At 41.0% G+C, this 20,981-nt stretch overlaps 1 protein-coding gene across 1 annotated transcript in view; it reads right to left on the reverse strand.

Moving 5' to 3' along the window:
* The window catches only part of SEC24B (SEC24 homolog B, COPII coat complex component), a 66,788-nt gene that overhangs the window by 18,133 nt on the left and 27,674 nt on the right, over window positions 1-20,981 (reverse strand). The window contains exons 8-18 of the mRNA XM_018569981.1: window positions 19,244-19,346; window positions 18,914-19,040; window positions 17,923-18,032; window positions 16,506-16,618; window positions 14,541-14,659; window positions 11,384-11,439; window positions 10,280-10,486; window positions 7,261-7,384; window positions 4,409-4,567; window positions 3,284-3,457; window positions 1,808-1,918 (exon numbers count right to left, since the gene is read on the reverse strand). Of these exons, the coding sequence (XP_018425483.1) occupies window positions 1,808-1,918; window positions 3,284-3,457; window positions 4,409-4,567; window positions 7,261-7,384; window positions 10,280-10,486; window positions 11,384-11,439; window positions 14,541-14,659; window positions 16,506-16,618; window positions 17,923-18,032; window positions 18,914-19,040; window positions 19,244-19,346 (1,403 nt within the window). The remainder of the gene's footprint in view (window positions 1-1,807; window positions 1,919-3,283; window positions 3,458-4,408; window positions 4,568-7,260; window positions 7,385-10,279; window positions 10,487-11,383; window positions 11,440-14,540; window positions 14,660-16,505; window positions 16,619-17,922; window positions 18,033-18,913; window positions 19,041-19,243; window positions 19,347-20,981) is intronic.

The following is a 20,981-nucleotide window of genomic DNA, read 5'->3' on the forward strand; positions in this document are numbered from 1 at the left end:
CGCTGTCACCTGTTAGTGGTATTATAAAAAAGTGGAAGCAACTGGGAACAACAGCAACTCAGCCATGAAGTGGTAGGCCACGTAACATGACAGAGTGGGGTCAACACATGCTGAAGCGCACAGTGCGCAGAAGTCGCCAACTGTCCGCAGAGTCAATAGCTACAGACCGCCAAACTTTGTGTGGCCTTCAGATTGGCACAATAACAGTGTGTAGAGAGCTTCATGGAATGGGTTTCCATGGCCGAGCAGCTGCATCCAAGCCTTACATCACCAAGTGCAATGCAAGGATGCAGTGGCGTAAAGCACGCCGCCACTGGACTCTAGAGAAGGAGACGTGTTCTCTGGCATGATGAATCAATCAGATGGACGTGTCCGGGTTTGGCAGTTGCCAGGAGAACAGTACTTGCCTGTCTGCATTGTGTCAAGTTTGGTGGAGGGGGGATTATGGTGAGGGTTTTTTTTTCAGGCGACGGGCTTGGCCCCTTAGTTCCAGTGAGGGGAACTCTTAAGGCATCAGCATACCAAGACATTTTGGACAATTTCATGCTCCCAACCTTGTGGGAACAGTTTGGAGATGGCCCCATCCTGTTCCAACATGACTGTGCACCAGTGCACAATGCAAGGTCCATAAAGACATGGATGAGCGAGTTTGGGGTGGAGGAACTTGACTGGCCTGCACAGAGTCCTGACCTCAACCCGATAGAACACAATTTGGGATGAATTAGAGTGGAGACTGCGAGCCCGGTCTTCTCATCCAACATCAGTACCTGACCTCACAAATGCGCTTCTGGAAGAATGGTCAAACATTCCCATAGACACACTCCTAAACCTTGTGGACGCCTTCCCAGAAGAGTTGAAGCTGTTATTAAGGGTGGGCCAACTCAATATTGAGCCCTACGGACTAAGACTGGGATGCCATTAAAGTTCATGTGCGTGTAAAGGCAGGTGTCCCAATACTTTTGGCAATGTAGTGTATGTTTATATGAAGACACTTTTTGGGATCTCAATGTCCATAGGTAGGCTACAATATAGTAAATTTATCTTTGCATGGCCAGTCAAGATAATTCCCATGGAATAAAAACACCAGAATGAAAACAATATTCATTGGCACCATATAACCCATCTACCTGTATGATTATGCTGTTTTTGGACTGGGTTGCTCATGGGTATGGACGTTTGAGTGGAGGAAACCATTGTCAAATTTCTTCTATGCCTGTTCACTGTAAAGCTGTGTGAAGCACAATGATCCTTGCACAGTGGCAAATCTTCCCTTAACCCCTTCGTGACTGACGACGTACAGTGTACGTCGCCAGCATCGGGGAAAGCCTAATACTACTGCTGCTCCCCACAATCCCAATTAAAAAAAACCCAGAAAAACAGGATTTTTGTCTTACCTGTAAAATCCGTTTCATGAAGTATAGCACAGGACACCGGGAGTAAAATCTTAAACCAGTGGTTTATTTAGCTACCTTCAGGTGATTGGACAATTACCTGAAGGTAGCTGCAGTCTAAGAATTACCTCCGTGTCCTGTGATGTACGATCAAGAATACAACGGGGTTCACCCAGGCACAAGAAAAATGTGCCAGGGCATCAACATACATTTCAGCCATAAAAGAATGTAACATTTGTTTCTATGGTATATTTTCAGCCCCCAGTAGACTGCTCTTCAGCAACATTTTTATAAATGATTCATGTTTTTGAGAATCCCATCCTTCGTATATTTCTACTGACCTCTAGTGGTGAAGTTTAAAAATAAAGAGCACAAAGATTGCACAGCAATATAAATTACTTCAACATGAAACTTACCCATGTTTGCCAAAAGGATGGTAATAGCCTGTACATCTGCCCCAGCAAACACATCTGGCAGGGAATTTACCACCGGCAAGCATAACGTATGCACACGTATTCTTCGCTGACCTGTTGACCAATAATATGTTTCACTCATGTTAAGAATTCATTAATGGATTCGTCCAAAAGATAGATTTCAAATTGTTTTCTATCAACAGTCACAAATGTATAAACTTGTATAAATGTGATAAGCAAAACAGTCAATCAGAAAACACTGTTATGTAGGCATCTTGGGATTCAAAATCAGAATGGACATTAATTCTACAATGCAATATTTCAGAAACTTAAAAAAAAAAGCATAAGATGCATGACAAAAAAACCCCCAAACAAACAAAAAAAAAAAAACTAGGGCTATTCAGCAAGCAGGCATTAAAACTTAAAAATGTATTCAAGCACCTTAAAAGGAGAACTATGGGGTCAGGGCTTTTCCCCATAGTTCTCCTAAGGGTCACGGCAGAACACAAACTAGCGTCCTCCCGTGACCCAAAACTCAGTATACCGCGAGCTACAGCTCGCGGCATACTGAGACGCCGCAGCCGAAACGGATTCTGACAATTCTGTCTGGATCCACCCAGATGCGTGATTGACAACTGGCTCTGCCTTTCCAGAGGCAGAGCCAGCTGTGCCCGCCCCCTCCCCCGTTCGTTCCGCCAGTCAGTGCTGGAGGATCGGTGCGGGAAGGGGGGAATTCCTGCATGGAACTGTGAGTGACAGTCACGGCTCTCTGCAAAGGATAGATCGAGAAGTGAGCGAGCGACGGTATGTGTTCGCTCACTTCCCAATCTACTGAGCCGACCTGTGACAGTCTCATTGTCACAGGTCAGCTCAGATTATGAGGCTGAGTGAAAATCACTCGCCTCATAATTTTCCTTCAACTATTAACAAAAATGTATCTTATTTGTGTATCACTCAGCTGTAGATCCTCAAATCATCTCTGAATTGGTGCTGACACTGTCCTTCCTTCTGGAGGGTGGATACTTTTGCTCCCCATGTAAAGTAGCCACCGCATCAAGCTCACTCCTGTGATGGACTACAATCTCAATACAAATTAGTAAACTAAACAAGAGATTGTAGTCCATTGCAGCAATGGTCTTGGAGCGGTGGCTACTTTACAACACACACAGGGACCATGGAGAACATTAGTAGCCACCCTCCAGAAGGTAGGACAGTGTCAGCACCAATTTGGAGATAATTTGAGGATCTGCAACTGAGTGATACACAAATAGGGTACATTTTAAAAAACAGTTAATGTACTTAAAACCATTTTTAAGATTTAACTTCTGAGTTTGTCATTTTAAATACCAAAATCTCAGCACTGAATGGAGTGTAGCTCAAAGACACCACAAAACAAAAGACTACTGTAAAAACAGAACACATCTTTACATACAGTCTTGTAACAATACAATTTTCATAGTTCCCCTTGTGAAGAATTACCTTTGCTAGATGTGTAAAGAAGAGCCACTTGAAAGCACGCCAGGGATGTATCTGTCAGACTTTCATCGATGGACATTTGCACTGCAAACCCTGCATCTTCATTAATGTTAGCCAGAGACAGTAGGTCCGTAGAACGCACAAAGAAATTCCCATGAAAGGTGTGTATTGAGAGGCCTGAGGATGAAGAAATATTAGTTAATGTGAATTTGTGAGCACATTTAAAAAAGGAGAAAAACAAAACTGCCCAAATTAAATATTTTAGATCATGTGGGTTATGTAAACAGTCACATCCGGACAGAAGACTCTGGCAGAAGAAGGTAAACCTCTGAGATTCATAAATTAGATGCACACCATTCCAATCCATACAGCGCATTCAATAATAGATTTGCTTGAAGGGAACCAATGGATGGCAGCATCAATCGTAACCCTGTGCTTCCTTGATAAATGAGCCCACATGGTCCTGAAATAATGGATATATGTGCTGATCATGACCATGAAAATAAATATCCTTCAGAAGGAAAGCTCAGTGTGCTGGCTATGGAGAGTGGTATGTGTACATGACGCTAAATTGATAATTGGTTATTTTGGACAAGAAGTTTGGGAAGAGCACTGACCTGCTAATCATGTGTGCGCCACTTGTATTGATAGACCTTGGTAAGCTGCCATTGCTGAATTCCTGGAAATGCTAGCTGCCTGGCTGTTTGTCTTCAATACTTAAAATAACTGACCAGAAACAAGCAATCAGAATTCCTAATCTTCATGCTTGTTCATGGTTAGTGACTAAGGAGGCATTAAGGCCACAGAAGCTTTAAATATACTTTTGAGGAGAGCTCAATAATAGCAGTCTGCACATTTCTCTCAGTACAGTTTTAAGACAACAGTAACCATCGAGTTCAGAGACTGAGAAATTACCAAGTGGATCCCCTAAATCTGAGTTGACAAACCGCCAACTTTTTCATAGTACTTTGCACCAGAGTACAAAGACGTTGTAATGCTGCAAGTGTAACGAAAGCACCAGAAATGCTACATGGACCATGATTTCTAAATGCCATAAGTTTCAACAAAATAAAAATCATTGAAGTGAAATGATCCAGTGATGGTTTTCAGGGATATCATTATAGGTACCTTTTGTACAACGTATCCTCATAACTGCTTCAAATCCTATCTTCCTGGTCAGGTAGTGATCAAGATCTTGTTTCAATTTTTCAGCTTGAGCTGTATTGTGCTTGTGGTGGAAGGATGGATAATAATAGATGCAACCAGCAGAATACTTTGACATGCAGGCTAAAAATCAAGGAATAGAAAATATAAATAAATCAATAAAGTGTACATCCAAAAACAGTAAACGTAAACATAAAAACTGTCCGCAATTCAAACGTGAAGTGGCTATGTACCGGCGAATATAGTTTGGTTTTTGTCAGACCGGAAACCCATCAGCTTGGATTGCCTGGTGTATTTAATGTCTGCAGTTTATCATTGGTGAGCTGCATTTTTGAGCACTGTCTTGTCAGTTCTGGGCGAATGATGGCCAGGTGTATGTAGACTGCAGATCCTCTCCCCCCTAGCTAGCAACTTTGCTTTTATTAAAGCGGCCCTGTCTAAAACTATTTAAACCCAGCCATACCTGTAAAAAAAGAAGACAGTACCTACTCAACTTTTCTACTGCTGCACCAACAAATCTCTGAGATGCTGAGAATTTTTTTGTTTATATCCGCACTGAACCCAACACTTGAACTCCACACAACACAGGATACAAAAAAATATGGAGGTCAACAGGAGGAACCAGCGAGAGCTGTGGGGAACCCCAGGAGATCAACAATCCCAGAAGTGCTGGTATCCCTTCAGCAAACGATTTCTCTGCTTAGAAGCAGAGTTTCTGTGGTGCAGGCAGCAACAAAGGTATGCACTGTCTTCTTGTAAAGTGACAGGTTTGCTTTAAAGTAAAAATACACTTAAGGGTTTATAAGATATTGGCCATGTTTTGAGCTAAAAGCTTAGAGTCCCTGCACACTTTATCATACCACCATAATACTAGGACAGCTTTAATGTTGCAAAAGTCAGGTCCCATAATTATGGAACACTCACATTAGGGGTCTATGGCTGCAACTAATGATTATTTTTATAAATCGATTAGTTGGCAGATAATTTTTTTGATTAATCGGATAAAAAAAATAGGATTTTTGTACTCACCGTAAAATCCTTTTCTCTCCGTTCATTGAAGGACACAGGGCAACAGATCGTAGATCCTGAATGGTAGGGTAATAAAATGGAGAAACGCGGAGAATAAAATGGAGAATTCAAGCGTTTGAGGTCCAGGATGGGCCGCACCCCCTCTTTCTTGGGCACAGTAAACAGGTTTGAATAAAACCCTTTGAATCTTTCCGCGGAGGGAACAGGCACAATCACCCCCTGGGACCAAAGGTCCGCCACCGCGCGACGGAGATCCGCCAACCGCGAAGGGGATAGTTGACCATCCTTAATTTAAAATGAAACACACAATTGAAGTGTTGCAAACAAAGTTTACTTCAGAATAAAACTGCATGCACAATTTTTTTGCAATTGCACAGCACTGGAACGCACAGCATTGCAGTACCGTGCATTACAGTGCGGGTAATCACACTGTGGGTGGTAGGCGCATTTGGGGTGCCATTGAAATGAATGGTACTGCAACGTACCTCCCGCAGCAGAATTTGTCAGGCCGAAACCGAAAATGACTTTCCCCACCTTTTATCATCATTTTTTTTTAGAATTGTATAGTAAGCACATGAAGCTTGAATAGCTTCAGCCGGGGGAATGGCAGCTGCCAGTGGCAAGATCCCACAGACAGCAGCTGAAGGTAAATACAGCAGGTGCATTAGCCAGCCTGCTATTGGCCATTTCAAATTGCAATAGCAGGCTGGCTATTGCACCCGCCCACTGCTTGTTATGCCCTCCTCCCAGCATGGAGGAGGGAGCTAGGAGATACAACCAACTAATCGATACTGAGAATAGTTGACAACTATTCTCAGTATCGATTATCAATTAATTGGTTGGAGCCCTAAAAGGGGTCAATTAAATGTGTGTGCTGACAATTTAAGTAACACACACAAAAGGTATAGCACCTCTCCACTAGAACACAGTGGGGCATTCAGTATATATTAAATAGTGGCATTTTATTATGGTGACATGTCTAAGGCAAGGTAAAGGCATGCACTTGCACAGTCCTTGGAATTCATGCTATTATTACTGATTTATCTTCAAAGTTGAGGCATTATCAAAATCTGCATGAAAAGCTCACCAACTTTACAAAGAGTCACATCAGAGGAGAGTTGGAAATACCAATGACAGTATTTTAGCTTAGAAGATAAATAAAAAAAGTCTGTGATGACAGGCTTTGGGTTTCTGTAGATGGCATCAGTCTGAAATCATTCAGACTTCACTGACAGGTGTATTTGACCTGCAGTTGACCTCCTTCTCACCTGCATATGTTCTACTTCCAGCACGTTTTGTATTATCAGACTTGTATGGTAAAAACCCACCTGATACAGACAAAAGCCTGCCGACACTGGTCATAATGGTTTTTTTTATTTTTTGCAGTGACACTTCTGTAGGATATGAGCCTATATAAATCAATTATACAGTTAAAACACCAGGATAAGGTTCCTTATTTTCAGCAGAGTCCAATGATATTTGAAAATTACAGTCACGTGGCTGTGAAAGGCTTGCGCCAATGGGCTTTTGGTCGCGCCAGACTGCTTATCTCCCCATTTGAGTTAAAGGGAATGCAAAATCATCTTGAAGTAGGTTGATGTGGTTTAGAAGGAAGTCAACTGCAGATCAAATTCTTCTGTCAAACAATTCTGAGTCATCTCAGAAGCTTCTTAAACTGATGTCAAATGTTAGTGGAATGCACTTCATGCAGCATCCACCCATTGAAACAAGCCCAAATACAGTCAACACAAACCATATCGGAAAATAGTTTTGTGAATAATACAGACCTAGGGAAGCCAAGTCAGAGTACTGAGAACTTAGAAGGAACAAGTCCACCGCTGTTTGCTGTCCTGAGCAATCTAAGGCCAACTTCTTATAGAAATCAGTGGCAGGACCAAGATGCTGTATACCCTTCAAATAAAATGCATAAACAAGTTAAACAAAAGCTACAATGTAAATAATACTGTTTTTACACTGAGGCATAATTTATAATCATTGAACTTTAGGCATAGCATTTTCTAATCATATCTCTCCCTAAAAAAACATTTCTTTTGTACATTTACTTTGGAATTGTTGTCAATCATGTAATGCTCTTTAAGTGCCCAAATGACTGTGGACGTACACTGTACGTCCGCAGCTATTTAGAGCTCCAGAATGCCGGTAACCACGGAGATCAGCGGTTACCATTCATGAATGGTAACCACTGAAATATTAAGCATTTTCATACACCTGATCGCTTTCAGCAATCGGGCGTCTGACAGTGATAGGAGTGCGATGGTAACCGCGTTTCTTATCACCGTTAGGCAGCCGTACACACCTGGATTAGCAAATCCCAATGTGTACCGGCAGTTGCGTAACTAGTGACCTCAGGGCCCCATGCAAGAATCCCATGAAGGCCCCCCCCCAAGAAGACACAAATTAAATTTTTTTTTAAACAAAATTAGAAAAGAAAAAAAAAAAAAAAAAAAAAAAACACTGTCCTCTTTCATCTCCCCCTTCATGTCCCCAGCGACTCCATGTCACCTTCGCTGATACTTCCAGCTCCCTGTCTCGGTCTCCCCCTTCGTGTACGCGGCACTCGGCGGCAGTTCTGTGTGATGAGGGGGCGGGGATTACACCGCTCCCTCTCATTGGATACTGCCCGGCTGGATGATGCTTCACGCTGCGCCCGGAACAAGATGAGGGGAGCAGCGTGAAGCATGTAGGGCCCAGGACGGGAGGAAGAGGTCCCGGGACTGGTAATCAGCGGTCACCAGTGGCCCCTTCCTCCTGTCCTGGGCCCCCTCCAAGTGGCCGAACTCCAGGGCCCGGTCGCGGCCGCGACCTCTGCGACCCTGGTAGGTCCGCCACTGTGTTCCGGCATTTTGCTGAATGCAGGGTCACTAAGGTTATTATTGGCTGTCCCTGAGTTTGGGGCAGCCTAATAATAATCAGGAATATATGTAAATTTAAGCAGTCATAATGACATCCATCCACAATGACTGCTTGTTATAATTGACAAGCCAGGGTTTGTCAACACTAGCTTGTCATGTCCCCCCCTTCAGCAATAACTAACAGCGAGAGAAGTTCAGCCCCCAAATTATTTTTAGCTTTGGATAGCATAGGGAAGGGTTAACCCCCTGTAATGTTTGTTTTGCTGTGTGTGCCCATGTTCAGAAGATTTCACCTTCTGTCCCTGTGACAATTGCATTTTTTAAATTTTGGGTTGTCGTGGAAACAAGGATTGGTGATAAAGCCCAGAGTGAATTTCCTCTCCTATGGGGTAGATATCCTCTCACTTCCTGTTGTCTACAGGACAGTAAGTGAGATTAAATCTTTCAAATGAGGATACAGACAGCAGTAAAAACCTCACAGTGACCCTGGTCAGCATGTCTAACAAGAGCTAACTTCCTGTAATGTACGTACAAGTACTATGAGCCAGACCCAAAAAGGTGGGCACAGCTCGTCGGCACGAGTGCGGTAGCATTACAACTACTGAAATGCTGCGTGCTACACTTTGGCTGCAGCCTACTTTGTAAGTAGGGGTCGTATGCAGTTCGGATGTTTGTAACTCGGGGAGTGGGAGTGATAGATATATATATATATGTATGTATATGTATGTAACACCTGTATGCCACCTGTCTAACCTGGTGACCACTATTAGCTTTTAGAGAAAAAAAAAAATGTTTTTAGGCTGAGAAGTACCGAAACATTTCTGAAATCCTAGGCATGTGAGGCGTTTCCAAATAAAGGACAAATACATTTATTCTAATGCATTTTTAGCTGTGTTGTTTTTCTAAAAAAACAATAATAATCAAATCGAAAAAGTGTTTTGACGTTTTTTTTCTAATTTTTTCCCATATTTTATGCATACTAACTGAAGCATTCAATCAGATTGTTCAGGTATTTTGAGAGCCAGCGGGCCGACTAGCAAGATACTGAAGCTCGGCCCACTGATAGATTCCTCCATCCACACAGTGTCGCGTAGATGTAGGAATCTGTTGCACTTTTTCCATCTGACCATAGAAAATCTGAAGATAATCTATAGGTGTATGGCCAGCTTTAGTGGCACTAAATAATCCAGATAGGTAATGGTTCCCCTTGCTGGACAGAAAAATATAAAGCCTCCCAATAAGCTTTAAAGTAATGAAAGCCAACTTTTTTTTTTTGCAGTTGGGGGTGATTTTCCTTCTTTCTTTGACCTGGTGACCACTGCCTGTGTACAGAAAGCGAGGGAAAATGTAAACGTTGCCACTGGAATAGGAATGGAAGGGAAATCTTCCAGTGGGAGACGCTTGTTCCAGTGTCAAGAGAGAGATCTACTCTCACTTCCTGTTGTGTTTTAAGACTAAGATTAAGAATAAGAATAAATTTACCCCGAGACACAGACCGCCAAAAAAAGAAAATGACAGTCTTTTACACCATTACCAACTCCATCCAAAAATTTAAAAACTGGGTTTTATATATGCATTAAGCTCAGAAGTAATAAATGTAAATGTACAAAGAGGCCTACATGTCGCAACAGAATGTGTCATTCACACCCATCACATAAAACCCACTGTTGACTGTTATATATAAAGCAGTGTGTTCTCTGTAGTGTGACCATCAGTAAATTCCACCCTTCCTGGTCAGATAGCATGAAATTAACATTACATTAATTGAGGTGATTTCAGGTCTGGCTCAAGCAGATGCTGCATTTCCTAATTCACTTCAACGTAATTAGATTCTACAGACAGTCCCTGCAGCATGGCACTGACTGTTCTCATACTGTACACGTCAATATTTTTTCAGAAGGAAAATGCAGGAAATAAGCAACAGACACTGTACCTTAGTGCTGGATCTTTGGTTCGGATCTTCTCTAGACTGTAATTGACCGGCACCCAAAGATGGCAGTTGAGTCTGAAACACCGATATACGGCCACCCGTAGGCGACATCAGTTTAAATGCCCCCTGAAGAGCAGGGCCTAAAGCACTATGCGTTTCTCTTGTGCTTAAAAACATGCTGGGCAGAGCTGTTAATAGATCTTTGATGAGCTATGGGTAAAAAAAAAAAAAAAATGGAACATAAAATACATTTTTCTAAAGAACACCCAAGTTAGTAATGAGAAACTGCTCAGTAAACCAGAAAAAGAATCCCGACATAAAATTAGTTAGACTGTCACAGCAGAAACCGTTCTTGTACTCAAGGCAGACAAAAAAAACCATTAAGAGCACTTCTGCAATAGAACAGAATAATGATGAGTTAGAGAATAATCATAGGCTAATCAAGGGCCTCTGTGCACGTTAATAAAAAATAGTGTGATGCAGAATAACATTTTCCAGAATACATTACTAATGCATCGATGAAAGATGTAACAATCTTGCCAAGAGAATAGCAGGAAACATGTCAGTCTGACATTTTAAGTACCTCTAGACATATTATCCAGAGAGACCAGTGTTGTAAAAGGTTCAACAGGACCTTTTCATGCAAGGCCCACCTAATGCTTAGACCCCACTCCTCCTTCTCAACCAATCTGTAATCCGAATAAGAAAATAAATAACCATTAGGAGAAGAAAAACAAAACAAACACTTACCTTACACCCAGCTTCAGACATGCTTGTATATCATTCGGCCTTCTTGTGTTTTCCTAGGAAAGCTAGGTATCCCAAAATCTCAGAGAGAGAATTCCTCCCCCCACTGTGCAGGGATTCATTTTTGCTGGATCTGGGACCCTCATCTTTCCCAGGACCCCACAGGAAAGCCAAGTGAAATGACCCTCGCCTAGGCCAGCTCACCAGAAGTCTGGGTTAAGAGAATCATTTTTTTCTCCCAATGTTTAATTTATTGTTATGTTTTTAATTAATGTATTTTGTTGGAAAGGAAGGGGGCTAATAATTAAACTTGAATTTTAACGCACAGTTCACTTTAAAACATAACACAAATTTTCCTACCTCCATACTTTCACGCAAGTTTACAAGTAAACCATCAGGGGTTGGTAAGAAAATCTCTAAAAAAAAAACAAACAAGACCGGGTATTAGAAACCACACTTTGTACATAAACTGCCGTTCTAGTTTCTTAAAAGAAACATGATTAAAATGTTTTAGTTAAAGCTCTCCAACAGGAGACTACTGAAAAAGATTAGGCTAGATTTATTTGATGTTCTCTCTTCTTTCCATATAACAATATAATATATCAATGTCTCTGTGACAACTGGAGGCAAGAATTTGCTCACACAAGCACTATTATTTGTGCAACTGCATAATTTCAGACACCAGCAGCTGTATGCAAGACACATTTTATAGCAGACTATGCTATTTGCTATGGAAACATCTTGGGCACCAGGTAACAGTAATCAGTCATGTGCTATGTAAAATAATAAAGAAAAAGTGCTAAAGTCGGAGAGCCTGCTCAATTTACCATTAAAGCATATTATCCGGGGGGAAAAAAAAAACAAAAAAAAAACAACAACTCCCATTGCAGTGGGGCTACCTTCACACTGCAAGGGGTACCTGCTTGTTATGTCTTAAGTAGGTTACAGGCCATGTGAATTTCAGCCGGTTCATCAAATTCCTCCCTCGGCATTCCATCAGCTGATCGAAGGAACAGGTTGTGAAATCTTCAGCAGAACGGAGCTTGCAGCAAATTGCAGGCATTGTATTCTTTGCATATCTTATTATTTCTCTTTTCTTCCCCAGTCTTCTGACAGTAGCCATGTTAACTAAGGGCAGATTACTAGCTCTCCATTTACTTCCTGGATCTCTGGCACATGTGACTAGGACATGTGACCATGCACATCATCTCAGGGGAGGAAAATACCTTTCCCTAAGATCTCATGAGATTACAGATGAGATTTCCCAGCAATGCTCTTCTGATTTAACCTTCCCAGGATGATATGCTTGGGCACATTACACGATTTGTGCCAGACGTGGACCAGGAAGTAGATGAACTCCATTTGTAATTAAATGAAAAACAAGTTTAACTAATGAATGTAAGAGGAGTTTAAATCAGCATACAGAGCTGCATGCTGCTGTGATTTTCAGTAAAAGGGGGTAAAGGTCCACTTTAAGGGTCATCTGTTTGCCAGCAGTAACTCCCTTTTTGTGTACTCAGCAACTGTTTTGTACCATGACTGTAGTTCTACTGACAGTTTCAGCAGAAAGAGCAAAATGAAGCAGCAATTGAAAAACAAGGTCACAAAAAGCAGAAGTCCTGTGTATTCTTTATAAGTATAGAGCAACGGTGGTTAGACCGCAGGTGGGGAGCTGAAACCTATACGAGTCACATATTTTTGGTTAGTTTTGTTCTCATATCAAAACGTAGTTAAAAAAATGTAAATGTAGAGAGGGCTGTACAATTCTATTACAGATAAGATTTTCTAAACTTTGTCTTTATACATTTTGGGGAGAACTTTTTATGTATCTTGTGAAAACCAAGTAACCTGGGATTCAAAATGACAAAAGTTGCAATATTCTCAGATTTTGAGTTGACTTTGGCAAAGCAGGGAATCACCTGTAATAGACCAAGTAGCAGCAAACAGCAGTACAGAGAACACACAGCAGCAGGTAAAATGTATTATAACAATAAGCTTCTCTCATCTGCTCCATTTCGGTTTGTCGCATGTACCATTGAAAGCGTTTTCAACCGTGCCTTTACCTTTGTGAACTAAAAAGTACCTCGCCTCCCATGTAATGGAGAAGATGAGAGAGGGAGGTGTTCTGTAATCCTTGCCCTTCCAGTCCCTTGGTGACAACCCTGCTCCTCAATAGATACAGTATGATGAGGAAGCATAGTCACCCTAGAAAAGTGTGTTACTGGCAGGGTCATCAACTACAAATAAAGAAAAAGACTGAAACTAAATGAAGCTCCCAATATCTAAGGACTGTAAACCTGCAATATATAGCTACCGTATATACTCGAGTATAAGCCGTCCCGAATATAAGCCGAGGGTGGGAAATGAGGCAGCTAATGGTAGATAGATACCAATAAAATTACATTAATATTTATTTAAAAGAAAAATAACCTAGCTCTGCAAGTGGAAAAGGGGGTACAGGGCTACATATCATGTACTACGGATCATTTAACCCATTCATGTTAGCAGAGGATCATTGTAAATGTATTGTTGCAGGCACTCTATATGTACATGTACTATATACTACATATAGAGTGCACTGAACAATAGATTTACAATTATCCTCTGCTAATATGAATGGGTTAAATGATCCGTAGTACATGATATGTAGCCCTGTACTATGGATCATTTAACCCGTTCATGTTAGCAGAGGATCATTGTAAATGTATTGTTGCAGGCACTCTATATGTACATGTACTATATACTACATATAGAGTGCACTGAACAATAGATTTACAATTATCCTCTGCTAATATGAATGGGTTAAATGATCCGTAGTACATGATATGTAGCCCTGTACTATGGATCATTTAACCCGTTCATGTTAGCAGAGGATCATTGTAAATGTATTGTTGCAGGCACTCTATATGTACATGTACTATATACTACATATAGAGTGCACTGAACAATAGATTTACAATTATCCTCTGCTAATATGAATGGGTTAAATGATCCGTAGTACATGATATGTAGCCCTGTACCCCCTTTTCCACTTGCAGAGCTAGGTTATTTTTCTTTTAAATAAATATTAATGTAATTTTATTGGTATCTATCTACCATTAGCTGCCTCATTTCCCACCCTCGGCTTATATTCGGGTCAATACTTTTTCCCATTTTTTTTTTGTAAAATTAGGTACCTCGGCTTATATTCGGGACGGCTTATACTCGAGTATATACGGTATTTTTTTTCCTTTGGTTTAGTTACAGTTTCAAGCAAGGGTAGACAAATGAATGTAGACCAACCTTGGGTTATGCTTTAAAAACCAAGGGTAACAAATTAAAGTGAAATAAACAATGCACTCAATTTGTATCCAATCAGGCAGCCCCTTGCACTACATAGTTCTCAGAAGCTCTCAAGAAGATTGTCAGGTATGGTTATCTTTAATTAATTGTAGGTGGACGGGCTCCCTGACAAGGGATTTAAGCATTCCAGCCTTTATTTAATGTTAGTGGTACACTTAACTTTCCAAGTACTTACCATCTACATCGGAAACAATCAGCATCTGGGGCTGTGAAATACCTTCTTGTAAATTGTAGAAATGCACAGTGCTATCAAATGTTATGAAGCCAATTTTTGTTCTGGAATCCCCACGCAATCTTGAAATAGAGATAGAGTGAGATGTTAGTGATAGACAACAATGGCTATACCATGCTTTGTATTTTGTTTCATACAGCTACTGATACCACAGCTTGTCTCAGAGCAGTATATCATTGGCCTTTATTTCCACATAAAATGGAGGATTGGAAGCAGGGGATGGATGAAGTTAGTGGATTTGAACTAGACTACTCACCTTTCAGAACCTATGGACAGGTTCTGAATCTCTTATATAATGTATTGTTCCTATATAAGTCTATACGAGATTCAAGAGCAGCATAAATTTGTGCAACTGGTATGAAAAAAATCACACATCCAGTTACAGCTACTGGATCTAGGGATAAGGTTTCACAAGTGTTATTGCCACACTCACCTACTAGGGGGTCGACCGATTATGGGATCTACCGATAATAGGGGCTGATATGAACAAAATTTTAAAGTATCTGTATCAGTCTTAAATTGACTGATATTACCGATACTAACAGCAAAGGGGAGCCTCATCAGGCCACGTGCAAGAATATACAGGGTCACCGGGCTATGTGTTAATCTGACGGCACAAAATTCCGCAGTCAGATGTAAACAGAATATAGGTACCTGATATCGGTTATCGGCCTGAAAGGTGGCCCATAGTAATAGGTATCTGCTCTGAAAAAAACATATCGGTTGACCCCCTGGGTTTAATAAATAAAAAAAACAAGAAAAAAAAAACTTTGGTAGACTTATAGATCCTTTAAATGTCTGTTAATATTTTGAGTCCTACAAACGGACTCCATGTATAGGAAGAGTTACTATTTGAACTAACCATGTATACCTAGAAAGAAACCAATGCTTCCTAAAGTGTGGTACATTTACTACTGGCAGTATATGGGCTTAGTGCTGAGTGTATACAACAGCAAATAAGGATTTCACATGAAGTTCCACCTCTTGTCCTATATTAAAGCTGAAGTAAACCTAAAAAACGGCTAGAAATTAGAGATTTTGGCATAATAAAACACACCATCAAGTTTCATCTGCCAAAGAAAAAAAAACTGCTCTGAACTTTTAGCAGTTTTCTCTCTTGGGTAGACTGTATGGGGCAGTGTACTACCTCAGGTCTTTCCCAGCATCTGCAGTGTACCAGAAATAAGGTACACTGCAAATGAGGTGAGCGTAGGGGAGTGTATGGCCGCGTAGCCCCATAGAGAAGGACTGGGGCTGCGTTCTAATCACACGCAGCACCTGTCCATCCCGGCAGCTACTTGGTACGGCCCCGCACGCAGCACGGAGCTGTACGTGCAGGCCGATTTGTGTGTGAATGGGGCCTTAATTATCCAAAATACATATTACTTACTGTTTAGTCAATATTAGTCAAACATGGCAACGAAAATAAACTCTTGTGAGTTGTCTATTAACAGAGAACAGCGGTAAACCAGGAAAAATGTTATGTCCTATTTTGTAATAGCACTGTAAATACTTCAGATTGCTACATTAACAACATACTATACGAAAACCTCCTGGGAACTTTTAAAGCAGTCTACAAGCTGTTTTACACTTAGATAACAGCTTCTAACTGTTTGGTTTTAATGAATCATTAGATAAAAGTCATACATAAACTGAAAATCAATTTACATAGCGCAATGCATAATTATGTACCTTGACCAGAAAAAAAAAATCATGATAAGCGTATCTATTTCCTTGCAAACAGAGTCAGCAGCTCTGTGGAACAGTGTATATAAGGGAGTTAGGATAGATTCCCTTGATTTCTCATACACAACACATACTGTACATTACATTGATTTATAAGGGATGGGATGGATTATAGGATGGAGGCTGTTCAATTAAACGTGTAAAAAAAAAAAAAATACATACTTGTCGAGATTTTCCAAAAGCGACTGAGAGAAATATTGAAGATATCCCGATTCTATAGCATTGTACGATACATCCAGAACAAACAGATACACTGCTGGGGGAGGTGGCCGAAGCTTTAGTGAAATTGAAAAAGAAAGCAAATTAATTCCAAGAATATCAGAGAAGTCATTGAGGTAAGTGTTACTTCAGTTATGATCTTTAGGTGAATAAAACATGTTTATATGAACTAGTTAAATCAGAATAAATAATATTCTTTAGATCATATTAACAAAAGTAAAAAAAACAAACCCAAACTTTAGCCCAACATTTATTTTCATTTTGTATAGAGCGAGGAAGAGAAAGAACCTCCGTCAGGTACTGCTGTCAGTCCCTGAGGGGTGATTTCTCCTTTACCAACCTATCACACACAGGCATACCACTTTGCAGTTTATTGAATTCCAACAAGCCATTCTCTACCGAATATACAATGGATACACAACTACTTTTCAATAAAAGGGTTCCAAACATTTTGATCAAGCACTTTAAGATCTGTAACCAAAATTCTGTTCAATGGAGGGAATTGGAGAATTGGACAAAACTCTAAAGCATAAAACCATTCTTTCACACAGTCCTGTTAATTGTTTGTTCCCTATAAACACTACATAAGTATTGGACAGAGTCAAAAGATTCTGCATACAGCAATATCTTCCCAGTGGTCATGCTTCTTTCTTTAAGGTGGGAGGATGTATGAATCGTAGTGAAAAGTACTACCCATCTGTCTGGTTCGGACTCTCAGAACCCCCAGATCCGAGTCCTAATGATGTGCCTTTCTGTGTGCTGCAGCCAGCATTTGTGTCTCTATACATGAGAATACCTCACACATGTATGTGGGGCTGACGTGGAAAACTGGAGAGACCCAGATGCGGTCTCAAAGTCCATGAAGTAGACATTACTGGACTCTGAAGATGGCAGATAAGGACAATGCAGGTGAACAGGGGCATCCCCATAATGGGGCAGTGTGTGAATGTAGCGTGTGTGGGGGGCAGCAGCACAGCTGACTAACAACACCCCTCCTCTATTGACAGCTCGGCCAGCTGCCGCCTCCCGCCCGGCTAGCAGCTTGGTCAGCCGCCGCCTCCCGCTTGGCTGACACCTGGGCTTAACCAACCGCTCCCACCTTCTCCTGGCCACCTCAGGCAGTGAAAAAGATCAGTACAGCCCTGCAGGTGAATACTAATGAATAGAGGTGTGGGATGTTGTGGATTGCCTTATGCTATTAAAATCACCACAGCAATATGTAATGGTATGTGCCTAATCAAAACAATGTCATATGTAACATAAGAATACACAGGCCCAAAGAAATTAATTTAAAAATATACCAATTTTCTTTGTTAATGTGTATACAGACTGACGGTGCTTAACAGAGCATGTGCTTTACCATATAATCTGAAGAAGCAATGAACTCCACAGAAGAACTCAGAACCTCGGGTCGTTTGTGTGGCTCTCCATAACTGCGAGTCAATGGATTGTACATGAATTCTTCTGGCACTAAAGAGAAAATCGTGACCATCACATGTTAAGCAGTAGCAAAAACTAATGCAGAGGTCAAAACGTCTAACAGAAAACTTATGAACTGAGGTATTTATCATAAAACATGTTTCCTCCCCAGCAGCCTCATGATGTGACTCATCTAATAGCTTCTTTCTGAAAGCTGTTCTGCCAGTTTTTCTAATTTTCCCCTATGGTCTCTACACGATCACCGGGGATCATATTAGGGTAAAAAAAAAAGACTTATAGCTGTGTTAGGATACCTCTTCTCTGTAACATAGGGGAAAGGTGTTCTGTAGTCCAGAGCTGGAAACAAAACTAAATGAGAACACTCATCAGAGGCAGTGAGCACAGCAAGTTATCAGCTCACAAGATTTCTGACCGCATCAACTGTTTTTTTTGCACTTATATACCTATATAACAGTATATTTAAAAACAAAAAACAAAAGGCAGCACATAAAAATGTAATTGTCAGTGTTTACATACACTTCATCTCAGAAAAGCCATTCCATGCTGACTCATGATGCAAAAAACCTGAAAACATACTTGTATGTGTCGGTACATACAGGGCCGGATTTTCTCTCTGCTGCCCCAAGGCCAGGTTCCTCAATGCACCCCCCTACCTGCCAACCCCCCCATGGAGAATGGCAGACCTGCAGGCTTCATACAATATCGCCGAGATCACTTGTACAAAACAAGCAGTGGCTTCTCCGCTGCACATTTAGCTCTGCTTGCCCAAAGCAGGGCTAAATGTAGGAAAAAAACTACCCGCCCGGGCAACGGGAGATAGGAATTCCCCACCTCTGCTGCCCTTCTAATCCCTGCTGCCCCGAGGCCGGGCCTTGGTTGGCCTTGTGGGAAATCGGGCCCTGGGTACATACCATCATTCACTCTGTAACAAAGATTACACTTCCACCTCCTCTGGTCAATAAATGATACAAATGGATTGATATATGTTCTGCAGGACCGGCATCTTACAATGGTACTCGATGATATTGTCGGGATACGCTTAATTAAGGAAATAAAGGAACAAGTTACACATGGAAGTTGGAGACATACCGTGTTTCCCCAAAAATAAGACAGTCTTATTTATTTTTTTGCACGAAAAAAGACACTAGGTCTTATTTTCGGGGGATGTCTTACAGCAGCTTTTTTTCCATAAACAGAAAAAGATATGACGGGACTCTACAAGATGCTTAACACATACTTACAGGTTTACTTTTCAAAGGATGAAGTAGTAATCCTAAGGGAAGCTTTGCTTTATTTAAAAGCGCTTGTGTCTGTGGAACACTTGTAAGAGTGCACCTGAAGAATCTGCAAGGTACAATACTGTCAAAACTGAAGCTTAAATTGACATTTAATATAAAACACTATAAACAAAGGAAAATACAAGTATACACAATGCATAACACATGAAAAGATCTAAAAGTATATGGTAGCCTAAGCTAGCATTCCAATAATACACCATCCTCTTAAAAAAAGCACTACCATAGATCCTTTAAATCATAGAATTCAGGTGACACATAGGGGGTGATTTACTAACCTAAACACATGCACGCACCAGGTGCGTGTGATTTTCACACAGCAAAACGTATTTATCAACCAAAAAGTCTCTAAAAGCATATTTCCACTAATGCCATATATGGAAAAATCATGCACATGATGCATATATAATGCTGCTTCACAGTTTAGACAAAAATGGTTAGCTCATGCATTTACATTCCTGCATTCATCAACGCACGCAACATAACATAGAGCTAATTTACACCACATTACCTTGCAATTCATTGCAGGGCTTTGGACAACACACCTGCTGGGTGTGTACACACTACAAAGGTGTTTAGATTCCGCCCATAGATCATGCTGGGAGGGAACACACTACAGAGGTGTATACACGTTCATGGTGTGTTTATAAGGTTAGTAAATCAACCCCATAGTCTTAGGCAGTGTATGGCCAGCTTAAGCACATAGTCTAATGCTGGGCACACACCTTACAAGCATCGCAAGAGTTTTGTCTTGCGATGGTTGTAAGATAATTAAAAAAAACGTACGATCTGCTTGCGCACACAGGCCCATCCGGCTTTTATCTTACGAACATGTTACACACCCGCCGAAAATCGTACGATGCTCGGCGGGTTTTCGAACATGTTCCTCAGATAAAAGTCGTGCGACCTTACAGTAGCAGAGGTTGCACGGCTCCCACACACCTTACGATAATCGTACGATCGCAGGATTTCCCGCGATTATCGTACGATTATCTTAAAGGTGTGTGGCCACCTTTAAGCTGGCCATACACTGCTCGAATTTAGAGCAGTGTCGGTCACTGTTACGCACTGCCTACACTGGAAAGTTGCTGCCAGTGACAGGATCACTAGTGTCATATGGGCTTCTACATTTCCACAAGGATATCCGACTTGCCAGTCCTTAAACTGAAAACTTCAGTGGGTACCTGTATACAAATACCTGTATACAAATACGCTGACCCAAATTAAGTACTAATTAAAAAAAAAAAATGCAAAATGCAAAAGCTTAAGCTCAACACACACACGCTACTGTTCAAAATTTTACCAGAGGAACCTGGAAACATGTAACACTCATGAAAATTGAAGAATAGGAGGAAATGCCATACACTGCTCGAATTTATATAGAGAGAGATTGCATTCAGCCACCTGAACAAAGGGGACTTCGCAACAGGAGAGGCTGAACCTGTGCGGCAGGCCAGAAGAAACCAGCAAGGTGAGGGCAAAAACTCAAACATATTCTTAGTATAAACGGCTTGAGCAGTGAGGACAGAAAAAAGAATGGTGGCCTTGGGAGGCGGGCTTTAATTTTTAGTATAACCGGTCCTGTGATTGGGCTGGGGGTGGAGCCATACCCATTGCATGCTGCCATGTACGGTATCAGGAATATATATATATATATATATATACACACACACACACACACACA

This window comes from Nanorana parkeri, unplaced genomic scaffold (assembly GCF_000935625.1).
Source record: "Nanorana parkeri isolate BGI_ZX_2015 unplaced genomic scaffold, ASM93562v1 scaffold36, whole genome shotgun sequence".
In the NCBI taxonomy this organism is placed as follows: domain Eukaryota; kingdom Metazoa; phylum Chordata; class Amphibia; order Anura; family Dicroglossidae; genus Nanorana; species Nanorana parkeri.